General features: G+C 40.0%; 1 protein-coding gene across 3 annotated transcripts in view; it reads right to left on the reverse strand.

The window, feature by feature from the left end:
* Nt5c2 (5'-nucleotidase, cytosolic II) overlaps positions 1-23,386 on the reverse strand; it is a 179,613-nt gene that overhangs the window by 38,235 nt on the left and 117,992 nt on the right. For all 3 annotated transcript variants that reach the window (XM_032892141.1, XM_032892142.1, XM_032892143.1), the window contains exon 2: positions 22,838-22,957. In XM_032892141.1, coding sequence (XP_032748032.1) covers positions 22,838-22,957 — 120 coding nt within the window. The remainder of the gene's footprint in view (positions 1-22,837; positions 22,958-23,386) is intronic.

Consider the following 23,386-nt stretch of genomic DNA (forward strand, 5'->3'; position numbering starts at 1 on the left):
TGTTTCTACCTCTAAAAACCAAAAGCTACTACTACTGCTGAGGCTTTTCAACAGGCAAGGGGGCAACTATATGAACCCTTGTTCAGAGCCTCAACAGCTGATGTGCCTAAAATATCCTCAGGGAATACAGGCAGGCATGAGATGAGGAAGATTTTTCTTCCATGTTATGTATCTTAAGAAAGAGGTACAGAACAGCATAATTTTTTAAAAAGTGGTTTCAATTTTGATCGAAGAAAGATGTTAGCTGGTTTTAGATGCAGCTGGAGTATCAGAGGAGACACTAATGTAGAAGGAACATCTCAAAGCAAAGCTCTTTTCTTGTTTAGAAAAAAAGACTGCACCTGCACAGTCATGGCAATCTTTCAAAGCAGACCCACTTTCAAAAGACAGCAAGAGCAGGGCATCCTTGCTCATGCTGGGAATAACATACTTCAGAAATATGAAAATCTATTTTTGTCAAAATAATCGTGGCTAAAAATCTACCAAGTTGCATTTCTCATCTTTGACTTTAACTAATCACATTACCTACTCAATCAACAACACAGTTTACTGGATGTGTGCCACAGTACACATCTCACTTTGTGACAATTATTATGGAATATCCTTTGGGAACAGTCAGAGCTACAAAACTTTGTACATTCTTAAATCAGAAAATAAGACCTGCCAAGCGGGTAAATGCTCTTGTGCTAAGCACGGCATCCTGAGCTCAGTCTGAGGAACCATCAGAGAGGAGAACCCACTCACTCAGTTGTGCTTTGACCTCTCCAAGTGCCAGCGGTGGCATGAGTTCCCACATACACACATTTGCACCCAAATGTGGACACACAATATATTAATGAAACATTTTAATTAGGAAATAATACCTTTTATGAAAAACTTCCATCAAATATCCTTTTTCTTTTCATTCAAAGCAAGTACTCTAATTCATAGAATCAGCTCCTGAGATTTCTAAGAAAGAGAGCATCACTCCTATGCCCTCCTCATTTCTGTTAGGATCTTTCTGTGAAAACCTCACCTATATTCTCAGCTTTCCTTTTCTTTCCCTAACTATGAAACGTAGGAAGAGGAATACAGAAATAAAATCTAATTTGCTGTGTAAGTAAAGCTATAATAACCAAAGGAACGGCTGTGCCGTAGAGAACTAAGCCACACACAGTGAGTGCATGTCTATGCTAGGCTTTACAAATACACTACATATGTGCTGAAAGAGAAACCTTTGGCACAGGAGAAAATGTAAACCTGACCTAGCACGTCTCAGGACAGGCTTCAACAGATACTCATCTCTTAGCCTAAAACTAATGGCCATTCCCCACTGAGTTTACAAACTAAAACAAAGTGTAAGATGTTGTGTCAACTACAAGGTATTAACGGAAAGACACGCTCACTGACCCACATATTTCAAATCAAATAAATTTACATACTTGGGAAAATCAAATTTTTCCATGAATCCCAAGACCTTTCTGCAGATCTGCCTATGCCAGTTTCCTATGATCTTTTACTAAACTATTAACTAGTAAAATAATTCCACTATGTTCAAGAGCATGAACATATCTGTAAAAATTAAAAGCATGCTTTAAAACATGCAATTATCACCCACAACATCATGACTAAACTAGGCATGCAATTATAAAGAGAACCATAAATCCAAGCACCATCCACAGTTACCACAGATAAGCACTGTGAGCTGGCGATCTGAGGACTAACAGGAGAGAGAGCTTCGAGGAGACACACAGGAACACAGAAACTAAGCACAGATTCCAGTAAAAACACTTAACAGTATTTACCATCCTATCCCACAGCAGTAAGGCAAAAAAAAGTCTGAAGAAATTCCATTCAGATACGGATATTAGCTTCAAGAACTAAAATCATTACTATAATGTGCTTTAAGAATAGGGATCTAACAGTTTCAGAGTCAACATAAACATGCAACTTACTATATTTGAAATTCTGTAAACAGCAAACTACTGGTTTGGATCTGACTATAATTTAAAGCAGAATTACCTCATCTGTCACTGGTTTCCGTTTTGCAAACTGAAACTATCTGGGTAAAGTAGTTTCTGAAGTCATATAACAAGATTCTTCTTAAAATCCCTAAAACAATTTTTTAGTGTGTGTGACGTTAGCCTAACTTCTAAAAGACTACTTAGCCTGAACCAGGCCCCTCGACACCATGTATCTTCTGAGACAGTGTGGGAAAAAACACCTCTGTGTCTAATTTAACTTGTCATTGGATATCACTGTTGCTCCACACAAATCCATTTGGAATAGAATTTCTCTGGCAATGGTGAACTGTATCTGTAACTCCTCCCTCTGCTTAGGAGTCACAGTTTCCTGGCCAAGTGCCCGACAACAGTGACTACAACAAGCGAGAGGCCAGATGCAACTGTAAAATGCTCTCGGACATCTATTTTCACTGTAAGCAGCTGCCGTTATGCATTCAAACTGCTAGCAGGAACATTCTAACTGCATCTGAGTAGGCAAATTCGAATTACGAACTATAATAAATTAGTATCGTGTCTGCAAATGTCAGCACTTAGGTTGAGGCAAGAGACCTGCCTGAGCTATAGAACGAGGCAGAAACAGAAGAAAGAAAAATGCTATAAATGAAGACTGTTTGTTTTCCAAGACATGGTTTCTGTTTGGCCCTGGCTGTCTAGGAAATCACTTTGTGGACCAGGCTGGCCTCAAACTTAAAGAGATCCTCCTGACTCTGCCTCCCAAGTGCTGGATTCAAAGGTGTGAGCCAAAACCACCAGGGCAGAAATGCAGACTTTTTTTTATAACAACTTAGCTGCTTTTTTCCAAATCTATTCCAAAAAATGTCTCTGCATTTTCTCCCACTCGAGTTTAAAGCCACATCCAATTATGTTGTGTGCCTCCCTTCACATTTCCAAATGTCTTTAGAATCCATGCCTTCCACCCTGTTCCTGCTGCTAATGACTTAGCAAGGGCATAATTCTCCAGAGAACATCTCCCACCTGCCTGTCCTCACACTGACGCTGACTGCTCTGAAGCAGGGCTGCTGGACATGTGACGTACAGACAATGCTCACCCATCAACGTTTCACCAACCCAGGACAGGACAGCACAGAACTCTATTACTCAGAAACTTTTAAAGCAATTTGATAGAGAAATATTTTGCTAAATATAATAATAAAAAGTACTTATAATCGCAGCACTTTTGAACAGAGACTAGCATGAGCTACAAGTTCTCAAAAAAGGAACAGCATGTTTCCTGTCTCTATGTAACTTGTTTTTACTATATTTTAGGAATATTTCCAATTGAAAAATATATGGGAAATAATAAAAGCTAGACCTCTCAGGGTAGCCAGAGAAATGTTGTCCTAGAGTCCAGCTCTAATCATGTTACTCTCTTGCTAAATTATCTTTAGTCAATGTTCAAAACTACTTAACTAATACACTACCAGTTCTTGAATCTTCAAGGAGTTGAAAGCCTTTTATTTTGCTAAAATCAGTCTGATCAGTATATATTATCCATACCACGCAGTCTTCCGTTATTACTTATTATTTATTAATTACTGCTTTATTAAACAAATTGTCTTTCCTAAGCATGCCCTAAGGTTTTGTTTATGCTGTTAACTATACACTGTCCACTTCTGTTATATTCAAGTTTCTCAAATACTTTCTTTGAAAAAACCATTTGGAAGTCTGACACTTGGCTCAACTGTTAGGAGCATGTCTACCATTTCAGAACCAGAGGGCCTGAGTTCACTTCCCTATCAGACGCCTTATAACCATTTTAACTACAGCTCCAGGGAACCTGTCATGTACTCCTCTGGCCTCTGTGGGCAACTATACATGTGGTAGACATATAGACACACGTGCACATATATACAAAACAAAGTAAATCTTTTTGTAAAGACGGAATACTGTGGGATGAGTTACCCTGGATGGTAGTCTTTGGAGCGCTGGAGGAAGTGTGAGTGAGAACATCCTGCTATGCCATAGAGCTATGCAGTATAGAGCGCTTCTGTGTTCAGACTGCTTTTCTATTGCATGGAAGAGATTTAACCAACAAATAATTCCAGAGATGTTTTATCTTGGTAACTATACATTCTACCATACACATAAAATACCAAGTAATTCTCTTACCATTTGCTTGATTATAAATTTGAGACCAAGATCTATATCTAGCCTTCCCAACACCAGACAGACACAATAGTTAATAACTGGAATTTAAACTAGAAACTAGAAATCTAGAGCTTATAGAAAGAACATACTCCTGCTAATGAGTATGGGATTTCTTGTGGGAAAAATATAATGTTCTAAAATTAAAGAACTAAGGATACCATTTGGTTGAATCTAGCAAGCACAAGACCTTGAGGTCAATCCCTAGAAAAATGAGTGGCAAGAAGGAAAGATGAGAAGCAAAAGGGAGGAGAGAGGAGGACAGGGGAGGGAAAAAAGAGGGAAGGGAGGAAAGAGGAAGGGAGGACAGTGTTCTTCAATCAGTGGTATCGGTTGCACAATTCTGCATACACTAAAACTACTGAATTTCATACTCTAAAAAGATATTAAAACGATGTATTTACTATATTCCAAAACAATGCCAGTTATCAACATTCTCTTAAAAATTACAGACGAGGGGTTGGGGATTTAGCTCAATGGTACAGCGCTGTTGCCCTAGGAAGCGCAAGGCCCTGGGTTCGGTCCCCAGCTCCAAAAAAAAAAAGAACCAAAAAAAAAAAAAAAAAAAAAATTACAGACGAGACTGTATTGGAGAACAAACCTAAGGTTTTGTACTTGCTGTACAAACAATCCACCTCTGAGCTTGACTCCTATCACCTAAATGGATTCTTAAAACGTCCAAGTTCAAGGGCTGGAGAGATGGCTCAGTGGTTAAGAGCATTGACTGCTCTTCCAGAGGTCCTGAGTTCAATTCCCAGCAACCACATGGTGGCTCACAACCATCTGTAATGGAATCTGATGCCCTCTTCTGGTGTGTCTGAAGACAGTAACAATGTACTCATAGAAATAAAGTAAATATAATTTAAAACAAAAGTGAACAAGTCTCATGTATAGACTGTGGTCTAAAATCATATTACCAGGACAGTTAATATTGCTCCCAGGTGACTAGAAGCAAAAATAAACCAAATCTAGAATTTAACCTAAACTCTATGTGGTATTTTGTCCAATTTCAAATGAAAAAAAAAAATGTTAAACATGGGGGGGGGGGCCGCTATGAGAACTGAAGCTAATGGGCAATGTTTATTATCTTTCCACCAAAGGCTTTGAAAGTGCTCTTTAAGGAAATTCATTTAAAATGTTGGGTGTGAGCCAGTAAGATGACTCAGCAGGTAAGGGGCCTGCGCACAAGCTCGAGAGGCTGAGTTTGACATTAAATGTCTACGACTGCTGGCCACCTAACTTTCTGAGACACCGTCTAGCACTGAGCCTATAGCATGTCAACCTGACAAGCTGGCTAGCCAGTGAGCTCAAGAGAACCCCTGTCCCCACCCCTACTTCGCCAGTTGCTGGGATTGCTGATAAACAACTTTCCTTCCTTGGCTTTTAAAGGGATGCTGGGAATCAAAGTCAGGTGTGCATGCACAATGAACACTTTAGTGATGGAGTCATCTCCCCAGCCTCTGCTCTCTGTTTGTCATTACAGGATTCACGTATTGGCTGTGTCTGCCTTCTTTTACTTAGCAGAGTACTTCTGACATTTATCCATGTTGCTGCATATATCATAATTATTTCTTTTATTCTCGAGTATCTACTGTAAAGGTATACCACGATTTGGGTTGTTTCCCGGTTGAGACTATTCTAAATGCTGTGGTGAAGCAGCATACATGAATCTCCAAGGACACGTGTTTTCCTTTTTCCTGGGCAAATATCTAAAAGTGGAATTACTAGGGTATATTTATCTTGAAAAGATACTGCCAAACATAGAACTTGCTCTTTCCTTAGCAATGCAGGGGCAGGAGACGCCAGCTGCTGTGCATGGTCAGTTTCCTGCTGTGGGGATAAGGCTGGGAAGCAGAGCCTCACATGCTAGCCACACTTAGTCCCCCCTGGTACACACACACTCCCACCAGTATTTTTAGCTTTGGCCGCTCTAACGTGCGTGCAATGGCATTTCATTGTAGTTCCTGCCCAGAGTCCCTGATGAATAAGCATCTTTGCATGTGCTTATTTGGCATTTCTTGCTTTTTTCCCCTACTCAAGTGTTTTTCCTCCATTTTTAGCCTGTCTTATAGTAAGAGTTTTCATATATTTTGGATATAGGTTTGTGTGAGCATACTACATTATCGGATACAAATATAAGAATATTTCTCATACTCTGTGGCTTTCCATTTTGTTTTCTTAGTGATATCTTTCAAAAAGTAAGTTTTTGTTTTGAGGAAGTCAAATTTATCTATTTAGTCTTTTATGCTTTAACTAAGAAAATACTTTTCCTTATTTCAGGTGACATACATGTAGTTGGGGCTATAATTCATTTTGCACTGTTTAATGTGTGTGTGTAGTTTGTTTAAAAAGTAACATCTCAAGACTGAAGATGAAATCTTGGGTTTGCTCCCCAGCAGTGCATAAATGGGGTACAGTGGTTGTATGAGTGTCACCCCAACGTTTGGGAGGTAGAAGCAGAAGGATCAGAAGTTCACGGTTATCTTCCTATCTAGCAAGTCTGAAACCACTTTGAAATAATACGGTCTATAAAACAACTCTTCCACATGGACTCAGTGTTCTCAAGGGGCAGTACACAGGCGCTACATGAGGTTGCTAAAAGAATAGCACAGCCTCACTTCTTCTTACACAACTTACTCTGTGTGTGTTTATGTGTACATTTGTGTGTTCATTTAACTGTGTGTGTGTGCATGAACCTATGGAAGCCAGAAGAACAACTGTACGTATAATATTGATTATTCTGTTCTTCCTTCTCTCTCACTGCTCTGGAACTCTCCGAGTGAGGTAGACTAGCTGGCCAGGGAGCCCCACAGAGGTACTTGTCTCTGAGCCCAGGGCTCCAGGTTTTTTCACATGGGTCCTAAAGATCAAACCCAGGTTCTCCATTCTTCCAGCTCTAAACATTTTTGTAAGTAGAAAGAGTGTACTCTAAAATAATAATTTGTATGTACAAAATAGTAAATCCATAAAGAACTAACATGAGTATTGATAATCAAGCATTACATACTATACATAATTATATGGCTTTGATATGGCTGACAGCACAATTGACATGTTAACTCGAGAATCACCACAAAACACAAGTAACACTGCACATCCACCTTACATCACTAGGCAACAGGAAATTCTCACCTCCATCACATCTTACGGGTCAGTACCATGCACAGCCTGCTTCTGTGAAGCATCCTTTTATAGCACACAAACTATTTCATAGATGTCAAAAAGTAACAGACTGATGAATATTAATGATAAAAACAGTGACTATAAGGACTCTAAACAAAGCCAAATTGGTACACAAAATTCTAACACTTGGAAAGTAGAGACAAGAAGACTAAGAGTTCAAGGCTAGCCTAAGGTACAAAATGAGTTACAGTACAGCCTGGACTACCTACATGAAACTTGTTTTCAAAAAAATAGTTCCAAAGCACAAAATTTATTCACTTATTTCTAAAAATGGCTACGACTAATAAAGCTAATTGATTTTGTCCCATCAGCCGAGAGGGACAAACCTAAAGGCCATCTTACTCTTTATGGTGTCCTTTTGATTTATACTCTTTCTTTAACATGTTTTACCACAGGAGAAAATAAACAATAATTACCCGTCCCAATTTTTAACTTGATCTAGAAATACAGTTCATCCTAAATCGACAAATGAGGTTTCTAAATAGCCTCACATACAGGTCTAACAAATGTGCCAGCATCTGCGGTGACACCCATCAAAAAAATGCTTTATCAAGTGCAATCTGTAACAGTGCTGGAAGTAAAAAACAAAACAAAACAGGAAAGCCTACAGAAATAGTCCTTTTGCAACTTTCACATTTGAAAGAAACCCCTCAAATTCAAATGATATCATAAAACATCAAAATACCGAATTATTTATACCCTGGTTCTCTTTATTCAGTAGTAAAGTTTTAAGAACAGAAATACAACTTCAGAGAGAGCAGGAATAGAGTAGATCAATTCCTTTTACTGTGGCCATAACAAGTAATGATTCAATTTAAATAAACCGTGAGTGCAAGGCCCTGGAGCCAATTCAGAATTTCATACAGAACCACTTCAGGCTAGAAACACCAACCAACGTGCCTGGTAGCTAACTGGTTACTTCATTAACTCATCGCAAAGGTCACAAAAAGGAGACTCAATAACTCAAAGACTCTGAAACATCTGAGAAAATAATAAAAAATAAATAAAAATCAACACATCTGTTTTCCATTACAAGTGGGAGAGGAATAAGAGATTACACTGGAAGCTATTTCTGCCCCCCCTGTCCAGAACCAGAGTCATAGACTGCTTCAATCTCTCACCCTATTTTTTTTTTTTTTTTTTTTTTTTTTTTTTTTGGTTCTTTTTTGAGCTGGGGACCCGAACCCAGGGCCTTGCGCTTCCTAGGTAAGCGCTCTACCACTGAGCTAAATCCCCAGCCCTCTCACCCTATTTTCTAAAGGTACAACTTATTTTTAAATGACTTTAAAATCGTAAACATCACTCAATTCTTTGTAGGCCACCACTGTTTGCTTCTAATCCTTATAAACAAAACCAAAACTGAGCTCTATAGGAGCAAAAGCAGGGCACTTCATGCTGTCTTTCAGACTAGGGCAGGACTTCACAGTACATTGTACATTAACACTATGAGCTTCGGCTGAAGCTCGCTCAATCTGCCTCCACCTCCAAACTCAGAGTGACAGGTTGCTGTTTAATCTTCTGTTTGCTCAGACAACATGTCTTTATGCAGAGAGAAACCAGAGGAAGTGGAATAAGTACACTTACCCTTCCTTGGACATCCTCAAAGACTCCTTCCTCCGGATAAGAATGCAGGATCAACAAACAAGCTGCACTGATCTCCTGAGAACTGTAGCTTATTTGTTAGTGCTGAGAACACAGGCCCTGAGAGGCCCAACAAATTCAGGCACAAAAACACCAGGCTGTATCTCAGGGAATTATATCCTCAGCTTTAAAACTTGAAACCCTACTATAAGGTGGGAAAAACTAATAGCCTGGGATGTTTAACACTGGCCAGTTAAGCATGAAGACAATCCAAATGCAAGGTTCTGTACGAGACAGGAATCACTACTGGCAAACACAGAAAAAGCAAATTTACCCCCTAAAGAGGCCCTCCAACAGTACACAAACAATGTGAGCGTCACAGAACGGAGCAGCCTTAGTCGGTCAAAATCATTCCCATTTACTCAGAGCAGGAAAAGAGCAGATAAATAATTAGTTTTAATGAACAGTTCAATTACTTTCCCCTTTTAGATAATAAACAATGTAAGCTACAAGAAGGAAGTACTTCGGTGCCAGACCATTTTTCCAGAGGAAACTAAAGTATTTCTACACCAAACTTTCTTCCCCATGATTTTATTTACTATCTTTAAGAAAACACCTGTGTATACCAATTTGCCCAAAATATTCAGCTCACATGAAAGGATATTTACAGATTTTTGATATAAAGGACATATTCAGAACATTCTAAAAGTTAATGATGAATCTCAGAACAAGGTAAAGTTTGAAAGAAAAATATCTGGAACATTCCCACCTCCTGGCAAATATAATGCACAGGGTTTCTGCAACAGGGGACGAAATATGTAGATCAGAGCTAGATCTAGTGACACAGGACTGTCATGTCAGTTAGTGGGACAGCTAAGGTGAAGGTTCCTAAGCTCAAGGCCTGATTGGTCCATACAGTCTGGGCAACTTAGTGAAACTTCATCAGAAAATAAAAAAGGGCAGGGGAGTTAGGTGGCAGACACCTTTAGTGCCAGTGCTCAAGAGAAAAAAAGCAGGCAGATCTCTGTGAGTTCTAGGCCAGCAAAGGGCTACCACAGGGGGGGAGGGACGACACTAGACCGACAGGAACACTGAGATGGACAGTAATTCTTTAACTTAAAAACAAATAACACGGGGTTGGGGATTTGGCTCAGTGGCAGAGCCCTTGCCTAGGAAGCGCAAGGTCCTGGGTTCAATCCCAGCCCCAGAAAAAAAAAAAAAAAAAAAAAAAAAAAAAAAAAAAAAAAAAAAAACACGTGTTCTGGGCTGGGAAGACAAATGCTTGCTTAGCGCACAAAGTCCTGCACTCACTCCCTGGCACCACATAACCAGGCATGTTGGTGTATGCTATAGTCTGGCATCCAAGAAGTGAAGACAGGATATAAGAGTTCATGAACCCTGGCTACATGTGACCCTGTCTGAAAAAAGCCAAAAGCCAGTGAGAGAGCTCAGTGACTAAAAATGCCTGCATGTATGCCGTGACCTGAGTTCAATTTCTGGATGCACATATATGTGGAAGGAGCAAACTGCCCTTCACATGCACACTGTGGCACAATTGTACACACACACAATAGCCCTTCATGATAAAAAGAACTCAACAACAGAAATAGATGGCAGCTTCCTCAAACAAATAAAGAGCAGCTATGAAAAAAAAGAGCTGAGGCCAGAGGTGGCTCTGTGGCTACAGCACTGGATGTTCTCCAGAGGACCTGGGTTAAATTCTCAGTGCCCACATAATGGTTCACAATTGTCCATAATTCCAGTTCCAGTGGGTCCAACACCTTCCTTTTACCTCCATGAACACCAGACACATATATGATGCATAACTGTAAGCAGAACACATAAATATAAAATACATCTTATAAAAATAAAAATAAAAAACTCAAGAGCTAACTAAAGCTATCCATCCTCGCCTCACTCCAGACTATGCCATACATTCTAGTCAAAGCAGGTGAAAAGAAAGTTTAACACTAAGAAATCAACCTCTTCCTGAGGATGTCAGGTCCTCATATCTGGAAAAGGTTAACCACAACATCATCAAAGCTAACAAATAAGCTCGGGAACTGAACAATGTTTCAAACTCAAACCAGTTCTAGGGTTAGAGAGGGATCAGAGACTAAACCACTGGCTGTTCTCAGAGGTCTCAATCCCAGCATGCACATGGTGGCTCACAATGGTCTGTAACTCCAGTTCCAGGGAATTTGAAGCCCTCTTCTGGCCTCCTTTTGCACCAGGCACACAAGCAGCATACAGACACAAATACAAAACATGTATACATTTAAGATAACAATAATGATGATGATGATGATAATTTAATAATGATGATAATTATTTTAAAAAAATTCTTTCCCAGAGAGCATTAATGAAAAACCCAAAAACAAAATTTAAAAAGGCACTTTCTGGCTGGAGAGACAGCTCAGTCAGAGAAGCACTGACTGCTCTTCCAGAGGTCCTTACTTTAATCCCCAGCAACCACATGGTAGCTCACAACCATCTGTATTGAGATCTGATGCCCTCTTCTGGTGTGTCTGAGGACAGCCACAGTGTACTCCTATACATAAGATAAATAAATCTTTAAAATACAAAATGAAAAAAGAGGCACTTTCATGTACTATAGCACCAGAAATAACAAAATATTTGCAAATAAATGTAACAAAACATAAGACCAAAACATTCCATGCTATAAAACACCACTGAGAGATTAATCACAAAAAAAAACTTCAATGATGTTAAAAAGTAGCAACTCCTCAAAATGATGAGTACAGAGTCAATGAAATACTAACCCTTTTATAGGAATAGACACGTTTATCCTATGTAGATATAAATATGCACTACCACAACCAAATTTGAAAGAGAACACAGTTTAAAAACATTGCAATTGGGGTTGGGGATTTAGCTCAGTGGTAGAGCGCTTGTCGAGCAAGCGCAAGGCCCTGGGTTCGGTTCCCCAGCTCCGAAAAAAAGAAAAAAAAATTGCAATTTCAAATCTCACTACAAAACTATGGTAATCAAGATTCTGTAGTATTGACACAAGGAGAGATAAATATCAACTACACATAACTGAAAGTGCATATATGAGTCCTAAGGATGTCAAAACTGTTCAGCATGAAAATAATCTTTCCAACAGTGGTCATGGGACAACTAGATAGTCCCATGAAAAGAATTACTCTGCCTCCCTTCTTATATAATAAACAAAAGAATGTGCCTAAAATCTAAGTGTAAGCGCTACAACTGTGAGACTCAGGGTTTGGGGAAATTACTCTGTCCATACAATGACTGGCCTGTAAGCTTAAGAGCTGAGTCTGGTTCCCCAGCATCTGAGTAAAAGGCTCAAAAGCTACACCTGGAAAGACGGGCCTGAGTCCCAGCGTGGGGATCCAGGGACAGGCGACTCCTGGCACATTCTGGCCAGTTAGTCTTGCCAAATTGGTAAACTCCAAGTTCCATGCAAAGTGCTGACTCGAAAATTAAGGTAGAAAAAGAAGCAACTGAGAAAGGCACTTGATGTTGACCTCTGACCTCCATATGTACACCCACACATGAGTGTGACAAGCACACACTTATATAGACACATCGCAATTTTGTACACACACACACACAAACTTACTTTTAAAAAGATCTGGCTGGCACTTCTCAAAAGGATATATATGGTCATTAAGAGCATGGATATGAAGCTGTTGTAGAGTGGCCCAGAGGTGAAGTCTGCTCTTCCAGAGGACCTGCATTTGGATCCATCCCAGCATCTGTGCTGGGCAGCTCACAACTGCCTGTAATTCTAGCTCCATGAGACCTAACGCCCTCTTCTAGCTCCTAGTGCACCTGCATTCCCACATGCACATGAGTGTACACAGGTGTACACACAAACATGCATACACTTAAAAAATCAATCTTAAAAAAAAAAACCATAAAAATGTAAGGCGTAGTGGCTCACAACTGTAATCAGAACACTGGAAAGCTAAGGCTAGTTTGAAGCCAACCTGGGCTACAAAGTGAGAACATGTCTGGGTCTTGTTTCAAGCAAGGTCTCATATAATTTCAGTTGGCTTTGAACTCACTATGTAGATGAGGATGGACTTGAACTCCTGATCCTCCCTGCCTCTACTCCCAAGTGCCAAGATTATAGGAATGACCCTTCACATCAACTGAGAACTCTTAAAAAAAAAAAAAAAAAAAAAAAAAAAAAAAAAAAAAGGAAAGAAAGAAAGAAAGAAAAGGTAAAGGTAGATACGTCACTAAGATGGCTATTCTAGTCAACAGACAACAGCAACTGTGTGTAAGGAAGCAGAGAAACTAATGCTCACATACTAAAGGGTGGACTGACGAAAAATGATACACTGGCATATACGACTTATCAGTAACGTGAGCACAGTCATCATATAGCCAAGCAAATTCTACTCCTACATACATGACCAAAACAAATGTTCATATACAACTTTACACAAATGTTCTTGAGAGTGTATCTTAATTTTAGGTTTTACTGCTGTGACAAAACATCACCAAAAGCAGCCTGGGAAGAAAAGTGTTTACTTCTTGTCCCAGTTGGTTTCATCACTGAAGGAAGCAGGGGCAGGAACCTGGAGGACGGAACTGACGAAGCAGAGGCCACAGAGCAGCTGCTTACTGGCCTGCTCAGTTTGGTTTATCCTACATCCTAGAATGAACTGCCATTCCACAGAAATCAACTAAGGCTGCCTCTTCTCAGATGACAACAGATTGTGTGAAGTGACAGATACAGAAAATTTATACAATGGAATATTATTAGGCCAATAAAATAAGTTCTGACATGGATAAACCTTAAAAACACTCTTTTTGCTGGGCACAGTGCTACATGGCTACAATCCCAATATTTATAAGGCAGAAGCAGGAAGACCACCACAAGTCCAAGGCGAGCCTCAACCACAGACTATGAGAACCATCTCTCAAAACACACACATTCAATGAAGGTGTGTGAAAATAATGGTAATGGGACTGAAGATACAGCTCAGTTGGTGTTAAATCCCAGCACCAATAATCTAGGAGTGGTGTTGGAGACCTGTAATCCCAGCCCTCAGGAGATGGATCCAGGAGAATCAGAGTTCAAGTTCATCTTCGCTGCATAAGCAGTGTATGGGTAGTCTGGGTTATAAGACCCTATCTATTAAAAAAAGAAGGCTGAATGTTGCAGGATATTTGATCTCACTGTGAACCCAAGATTGTGTTACTACTGAAAAAAACTACTCCCACTTGTGGTGAGGCTCAGTCCTTAGCACACACCTTTAATCCCTCTGGCTGGAATACAAGCACACCCTTAGTACACACCTTTAACCCCAAAAGATGAAGATAAAGTTAGTTTGTAGAAGGAAGCATCCACGTTTGAAAATGATGTCTAACTGAGGGGCAGACAAAGTGACAAACCAGGGAAAGTTTTGACAGAATGAGTCAGAATATGCCCAAATCTCATGAGAACAGACAGGAACAAGAAGCTACTTAAGAGAACAATATAGGGGTTGGGGATTTAGCTTAGTGGTAGAGCACTTGCCTAGTAAGCGCAAGGCTCTGGGTTCGGCCCCCAGCTCCGGGAAAAAAAAAAGAAAAAGAAAAAGAAAAAAAAAAAAAAAAAAAAAAAAAAAAAAAGAGAACAATATAGAAAGAAAGGAGAGAGAAAAAAGGAAGGGGCAGTTTTACAGAGACAGTTATAGAGAGGCAGGTAGCAGAGAGAAGCAGCTAGACTCAGGTAAAGACAGAATGGGCCAAAGAATGAGCAGGAGCTAGATCGGAACAGATGGCCAGAGTTAGTGTGAGGCCAAGCAGAGCAATTCAAGAGAGGAGAGAGAGGGAGAGAGAGAAGCCAAAGTGAATGTGTCAGCTTGGAAAGGAGCTTGAGACAGAACAGCTGTATTGAACTAGTCAGTCAGGGCTTAGAAAGAAAAAGAAAGGGCAATCTTATTCAGCAGTCTCTGAGGCTGAAAACATTCTAGGTCTAATAAGATTGTCCAGAGGCGGGCTGGAGAGATGGCTCAGTGGTTAAGAGCACCGACTGCTCTTCCAGAGATCCTGAGTTCAATTACCAGCAACCACATGGTGGCTCACAACCATCTGTAAAGAGATCCGATGCCCTCTTCTGGTGTGTCTGAAGACAGCTACAGTGTACTCATATATAATAAATAAATAAATCTAAAAAAAAAAAAAAAAAAAAAAAAAAAGATTGTCCAGAGGCTAGAAGCTTCCAGGACTAGGTCTGGTTAGCAGACAAGGCAGTAAGCTTCAAGGATGACAATTATATCAGGGAAATAAAAGTTACTATTACAGCTGAAAAAAACAAACAAGAACTCTGCATTCTACATTTCTATGCAAAATTTATGATGTTGATTTCACAGAAGAGACAAATCCAGACTGCCAGAAGCATTCAAGGTCAGTGGGTAGAGGGTATTGAGAGGTTGGGTAACTGTTACCCAACTACATCTACTCAGGACTAAGATCTAGTGTTTCATAACATTGTAGGGTGACTATGGTTTGAAATAATTTAGTATTTATTATAAATGGATGGTAGAAATCAGTCCCATGCCCCCCAACACGAAGATAAATGTTTAAAGAGATAAAATGTTAATTACTCAGATTTGGTCATTATGCTTTATATATACATGTATCCAATTATCATAGAGTACCAAATAAATACAACCAACCACGTGTCTCAATTTGTTTGAAAAAAACAAAAACATTCAATGATATCTTTCAGTGGTTGAGAGAAATTAAAATTTACCAGTCTCCCCTGATAGTTGCTCTTTGCAAACCTGATATGCAAAGTGATTTCAAAAGAAATTATGAACATTTCTAAGTCTACTAGTACTAACATGCTAATACAGGTACTAAAGAATTATTTTATGAATGCCAACAAAATCATTTTTATTTTACTTCATTTAATTAACTTAAGAAGAAATCATTATTCAATGGGTTTAAATACTGTCAAGATTTTGAAGATTTAAATTCAATTTAAGTGATAATTTCAGGGCATGGGAAAATGAGCTCAGTGGTTAAGAGTACAAATCTCTCTTGCAGCGGACCCAAGTTTTGATTCCCAAAACCTGTGTAGATAAGCAGTTCACAAACACCTGTATTTCCGGCTCCAGGAGGATCTGATATCTCTGACCTCTGAGGGGGCGCGCGCGCGCGCACGCACACACACACACACACACACACACACACACACACACACACACACACACACACGCTCTCTCTCACACACACACTCTCACACTCACTCACACACAAATCAGGGTGGGGGATAAAATAAATCTTAAACGAAAACTTCAGCTGGGCAGTTGTAGTTCACTTCTTTAGTCCTAACACTGAGGAGGCAGAAGCAGGTGGATCTCTTTGAGTTTGAGGCCAACCTGGTCTACAGATTGAGTTCTAGGACAGCCAGGGCCACACAGAGAAAACCTGTCTCAAAACTCCAAAAGAGAGGGTGGGTTTAGGAGAGAGAGAGAGAGAGAGAGAGAGAGAGAGAGAGATATCGATCAAGCAGGCAGGCAGAGAGGGAGGGAAAAAGGGAGGGAGAGAGGGAAGGAAATTTCAAGGCCAGACATGGTACAGCCTTTAATCCCAGCACCTGGGAAGCAGAGCGGGTGAATCTCATTGAGTTTGAGGCCAGGTGTACACAGCACTCTCTAGGACAACCAGAGTTATAGAGTGAGATCTTATTTCCAAAATAATATTAATTATTATAATTTCAGATAAATATGTAGATGTTTCTATATATTTTAAAGACAAAGAAATTGCACATTTTTCTTTTGAGATAAACTCTCATTTCTGGAAGCTATGCTGGCCTAGAATTCACAATGTAGCAAAGACTAGTCTCAAACTACTGGCAGTTATTTCTGCCTCAGACTCCTGAATGCTCAGATTATAGGTGCAAGCCATTATACTGCGCCGCCATGTTTTTTAAAGTAATGCAAAGGACTGCTTAACTACAAATTCAGAAGCTCAATTATCAAATTTCAATACAATAAAACCTACTAAATTCATTATCTATGTCCACAAAGAAAAAGCCAATTCCCTATATTAAAGAAAGTTAATGATCAGTGCTTCAAAATGATAAAGCCAAATACCTGATTCCAGCATCACAGGTACTGTCAGCATGAAGAACTGATGAAAAATCAGACGGTTCCATTGTGGGTCTGATGACTATAAATTCTGATCAGAGCTGAACACTACTAGTTCCCAGGTGTACACAGAGATGATCGTCTAATGTGCTTCTTTCAGGTACTGTGACATCTAAACGTACTGACTACCTTCTGATTACAACATAACATTCCAATGAAGGGTTTGGCCAGACAATTATCCTCACGTCAAAAACGCCGCAATCATAACAAGGAAATGAAGGCAGAACAACAGTTACACATCCTGCGGGTCAGTTTCCTAATAATGCATCACCCTCATTTCTATGCTAAGATGCAGAACACCAGCAGGAAGCAAATGATAACCTTGGTGATGAGACAAGGAAGTAGCTAGGCATGAACTAACCAAAGCATTTACTTCCTGGGGATGGTTAGATGCTCACTGGATACGGACACTTACTGAGCAAACATCATGACCTAAGTTCACATCCCTAGCACTCACATAAAAGGCCAAACACGGCAATGTGCACCTGTAACCTCCACACTGAGGGAGGCGGAGACAGGAGGGATCACTGGGGCTTGCTTCAATGAGAGGGCCAGACTCAAAAAGGATGATGGTGGGTGTCTTGCTCCATCATTCTGTTTCACTCTTTGAGCAGGCAAAGTCCTAAGTTTGAGCCCCAGCACTGCATAAAACTGAGCATGAAGACAGAGACCTGCAATTTCAGTGCTCAAGATAAGAGGCAGGAGGGTCAGGAAGTTGGCTGTTATTTCAGCTATATACCATGTTTGAAGCCAGCTTGGAATACATACGACACTGCTCAAAATAAACACAAGCTGGGTGATGGTTTGAGCAACATTAGTCCCTGCACTTAGGAGACAGAGGCAGGCAGATCTCTGTGAGTTCGAGGCCAGCCTGGTCTACACAGTGAGTTTTAGGACAGCCAGGGCTGTTAACACGAGAAAACCTGTCTCAAAAAACAAAATAAACAAACATACAAAGGAAGAAAAGAAGGAAGGAAAAGGAAAGGAAGGAAAATAGTAAAAACTAAATGGTTTTTATTTGTTCTGTGGAAATGTCCTCCAATCTTCTATCTTGGAAGAAAGCTTGATAGTGTGCAGGGTGTTCTAAAGATAGATGAACTATTCAATCCTGCAGGGAAGCTTAATTAGGCTCAGAGAGGAAATAACTCCAACACTTCAGGAAGTCCCTGAAACTTACCAGGCTCACTAGGGCCTTCCTTTCCTAAACATAAATAAATAAGCAGTAAGGACCACTGTTTAGATTTGGTCTATTGCTATGTATCGTAATGTTAAATTTTATACTTAAAGGTATTTGAGTGACTTTTTACGTTTATAAGCTTTTGTTGTGTAAACCTTGTTCCTTGACTTAAAACTATTCATTAAATAAAATTGGCCAGGGGTTGGGGATTTAGCTCAGTGGTAGAGCGCTTGCCTGGCAAGCGCAAGGCCCTGGGTTCGGTCCCCAGCTCTGAAAAAAAGAAAAAGAAAAAGAAAATTGGCCACAAACAATTTCTGGAGAGGCCGGTTTGGAGTGACCTGGAGAGAGAGAAGAGACCAGGGTAGAAAGAGGAAGAACAAGAGAGAAAAGGAAGCCGCAATGAGGGGAGATGGACCATGTGAACACATGGCCAGGAGAAACAGCAAGTATCTGGGGTACACCTCTGGGAAGCTAGCCAGTCCAGCAGTTAGAAGAGTAGATTAGGGGTTTGACAATTAAAATGTCAAAGCCAAATAAAATAACCATAGTCTAAGTCTCATTTATTTGTAAGCTAATTGGAAATAAACTTAAATCGCCTATACTACAGACCACCAAGAGAGCACACTCAAACGGCAAAGCTGCTTAAAAACAGGTTCAGACAGGCTGAACAGCTGAAAGCAGCAGATAACCTCAGCTGCCAAGAACAATCTCAAAGCAGCCCAGCTGCCTAGGGGAGGCTTAGACCACAGACAGGCTGAGCAGATCTTTTCCAACCTCTGCAGCAGCCGATACACTGTACAGTGAGCTCAAGATTCCCAGCTTTCAAAACCTGTCACCCATGCTGGGTGGACTTTTGGAGAGAACTGCCTTTGACTCGTTTCTGCTCCTGTAAGTAACCCCAATAAAGCCCACTGGTTCACTATGTTGGACTCTGGTGGTAGCCTTCCTTTGGTCTGTTGTCAGTTTCCTATGTGGGCTCAGTAGATACTTGTTGGTATCTCCCCAGGAATAGTGTCACACATCGTCACTTAAATACATTTTTGTTTTTCAAATTTTTGTATATTTGAGAAGGTCTCAAGTAGCCTATACTGGCTGACCTTGGTAAAACTTACCTTGAACTCCTAATCTTTCCCCATAAGTGCCCTGATTACAGGTGTGTGCCACCATGCTGGGCCAATTAAATTTTGGGAGTAGAAGGAAGAGAGAATATTTGAAGCAAGGTCTCATGTCTCAAATTTTTCATCAACTAAGAAAATATTGTTTAGAAAATTAGCTCAAGATGTGTATTTTATAATGTAACAACAGTTAATGATAAAATACTGTATACTTAAAAATGGTTAAGAAATCTTTGTTCCTCTTTTTTTTCTTTTAGAGTGGGGGATGTTACTTCAGACAGGATCTCATGCAGCCTAGGCTAGCCTTGAATTCACTACCTAGCCAAGACTGATCCTCAACTCCTGATGCTCTGTTCTTTAGCCTCTGCTAGCTTAATGAGAGAGTTTAAGTATTCTCACCACAAAACAGTTAACACACATGCACATCCATAAAACTCTATGTTCCTCTGCACAAACATACAAGCCCAGGCATGTGCACATGGATAGACTGGCTGGGAATCAGCCTCAGATAGTATTCCTCAGGTGTGGTGTCACAATAGTTTTTGAGACAGGATCTCTCACAGATTAGCCAAGACTCCTGTATTCACTCACCTGCCCAGTGCTGGGGTTACAGATGTGTGTCACCAGGCTCAACTTTCACCTCACCCACGGGGCTGCCTCCCCAGACTCCGTGCATACTAACTGGCTTATTTAAGCCCTCCACACTATACCTATTTAAAATGTTTGAAATCATATGCATCATTTTTGTCAATTTTGGAAATAGATACACACTTTTTAAAAAGCAAATACTTGGCAAGAGTACAAGAAACCATTTTTTTAATTAAAAAGTGTTTTATTAGGACGGAGTGAAAAAGCTCAGTATTGAGAGTCCTGGGCCCAAGTCCCAGCAGAGCATTTACCTAGCATGTAGGATCACATCACACTACTCCTGCATCACACAAAAACCAACAACCCAACAAACGAAATGTGAAAATGGCTTAAACAAGGCCTTCTGGACACACCTACAATACCAGCCATCAGAAGTCTCAGGTAGGGAGGTTATGAGCATAACCAAATGTGACACACATACTGAGTCTTAACTGTAAAAAAACTGTAAACCTTGAGAGATGTTTTTGTTATTACCTCCATTGTTTCATGTTACTCCTACCTTATGAAAAATGTAGGGTGTGGAACCCATCTAAATTATTACAAGAAATACCATCCTAAATGAGTCAGAAATGTGTTTCAGTTATGGCACGCAATTAGGATGCTCAGCAGATGCTGCCTGCTAGAAATGTTAGTGTTTCTCTCTCTTCACTGTGTAACCTAAGCACCGTTTCACCTCCCAAAAAGTGCTGCATCCAAGTCTATCCTCTGGAGCTGCAGGCTGCACATCAGATCCCCTGCCCATCCGGTATTTACGTTTCAGGTCCGTAACAGTTACACTGACTACACAGCAGTCATTTTAGAATGATTTTTTTTTCTTTTCTTTTTTTTTGGAGCTGGGGACCGAACCCAGGGCCTTGCGCTCTACCACTGAGCTAAATCCCCAACCCCTAGAATGATTTTATGGTCGAGGGTCACTATATTAAAGGGTTGCAGCATTAGAAAGGTTGAAAATCATTGCTCTAGAGCCTAAAGACTAACCAAATAGTAAGATATAAATATACAGAACACCTTCATTCAACAGAATATTTGTGCTATATATTTTTTCACTCAAGATGGGATCTCATGTAGCATAAGATGACCTTAAACTTGTGGTGTAGTTCAGGAAGATCTTGAACTTTTTATTCCTCCGTCTTTGCCTTCAGGGTAATGATGTTACAAGCAAGTGCCACTATGCTCATTTGTATTATGCTAGGGATCAAACCCAGGACTTTGTGTGGCGAGGCAAGCACTCTGCCAACTGAGCCCTATCCTCAGCTTTGTTTTCTTTATACAGATAAGCATGCCCTTTTAAAGCCCAAGAGATGGCTGACTAGGTAAAACGCTTAGCGGCCTGAGTCCACTCTCTGGAAACCACAGTAGGAGATCAACTCCTCAACACTGTCTTGTGACCCACTTAACACACATATTACATACACTCAAAATAATAAAATAAACATTTAAAAGTTTTAAAATTCTGTTCTATACTTCTTCTATATCAACACACCACAAGAAAGGAGAGTCATCAATTCCCATTCTATAATTTGAGGATTTGACAGGAACCAAAAATGTTCCGCTTTTGCAGGGCTTAAGGAACAATAAATAGAGTAACACCCAGAATGCTACATAGTAACCTGCCACTAGTGAAGGATCATCAGCAAAGAATAAACCAACTGGGGTTGGGGATTTAGCTCAGTAGTAGAGCGCTTGCCAAGAAAACGCAAGGCCAGGGGTTCGGTCCCCAACTCCGAAAAAAAAAAAAAAAAAAAAAAAAAAAAAAAAAGAATAAGGGGGTTGGGGATTTAGCTCAGTGGTAGGCGCTTGCCTAGCAAGCACAAGGCCCTAGGTTCGGTCCCCAGCTCAAAAAAAAAAAAAGAATAAACCAACTACTAACCAGGCTACACGTTCACTCTTTTCTGTGTAGAACGCCAAGGTCAGAAATATGTAACACTTCTTTAATAAATACTAATACTGTGAAGAAACTGTTATTCTGTATTTTGCGTTTTTATCTCTTTGAGATAATGACTTATATAGGTCAAGCTGGCCCTGAACTCAATACCCTCCTGTCTCTACTCCCCATGTGCTGACATTGCAAGTATGTACACTTGGGTTGAATAAACAGAGTTTTACATTCTATCTAAAAGTTATTAATCAGTTTATAGCAAGCAGCAGGTAAGTACTTCATCCTCATACGGCTGGTAACCTGAGTTAAATCGCAGAATCGCAGAACCCACATAAAGATGGAAGAGGAGAACAGAAGTCACGGAGTTGTCCTCTAACTTCTACACGAACACTGTGGCATGGCCACAAGCATGCATGCACACACATGCAAATACATCATCATCATAAATAAGGTTTAAAAAATAATTTCAGGGTCAGCTAGCCATGGTAGTACCTGTTGTCCTGGCTACCTGGAAGGCTGAAACTGAAGGAACACTAAGCCTGTGCATTCAAGGCCAGCCTAAGTGAACAGCAGACCTCATTTTTAAAGAAAGAAACCTAGATGTAATGGTGCACATCTATAATCATAGCACTTGAAAAACTGAAGCAGAAGGACCTTCAGGAGTTCAATACCAGCAAGGTCTACGTGAAACTAGCAAGAAGAAAGGTAAAAACACATTTTAATCCAATTAACTAGGTGCAATTTTCTAGCAAATTCAGACTTTCTTCAGGACTTTTACTAGAAGCTATAGGATGTGTACCGGTGTGCTACAGTTAGAAGCCTAAATGTCATTTGATTTGAATTAGAAGCTAGCTATATGCTCTGTGATAAATTACTTAACGCCTTTGTATATTAATTCCATCAGCTTCAGAATAAGAGTAGAAGTGTACACTCCCTAGAGGTGTTCTAAGGAGAACTCATCTTACCGGTGATAGGCTTCTCGACGGTACTTTTTCAGGGCATGCTTATCCATGTTAGCAGGCACATCTGCTGCGTTCTGTAAGCGGTCACTCCAAGAAGTCATCATTTTATTTGTAGGATGAATTCTAGAGAAGAAAACCAACAATTTAGTGGTTTGATTTTGGCACCCATATACTGATACACCATTTAAAAAATCTTTTTTAAACTGCTGCTGTTAAGATGTGTGTCCCTCACCGCATTAGGAACAACATCAGGGACAGAGGGGACAGCTAAGTATCTGTGCATAAGTACTTTGATTCCTAGGCTATTCTTAGATCTCACTTTCCTTGAAGTTTTCACTTGTATTATTTTGTTCTGTTTTGCTTTTAACTACTGTTAGAGATCAAAGGCAGAGCCTCACATACCCAAGCAAGCATTCTACAACTGAGCTACACTTTTATTATTCTGAGCATGCTAATATCATGACGGTAAGCCAATTCTAAATAAAACAAATGTGTAGTTGTTAAAAATATGGCAATATTCACATAAGAAAGCAAAGTTGTAGCTGTGTCCTC

This window comes from Rattus rattus, chromosome 2 (genome assembly GCF_011064425.1).
Source record: "Rattus rattus isolate New Zealand chromosome 2, Rrattus_CSIRO_v1, whole genome shotgun sequence".
Lineage (NCBI taxonomy): Eukaryota > Metazoa > Chordata > Mammalia > Rodentia > Muridae > Rattus > Rattus rattus.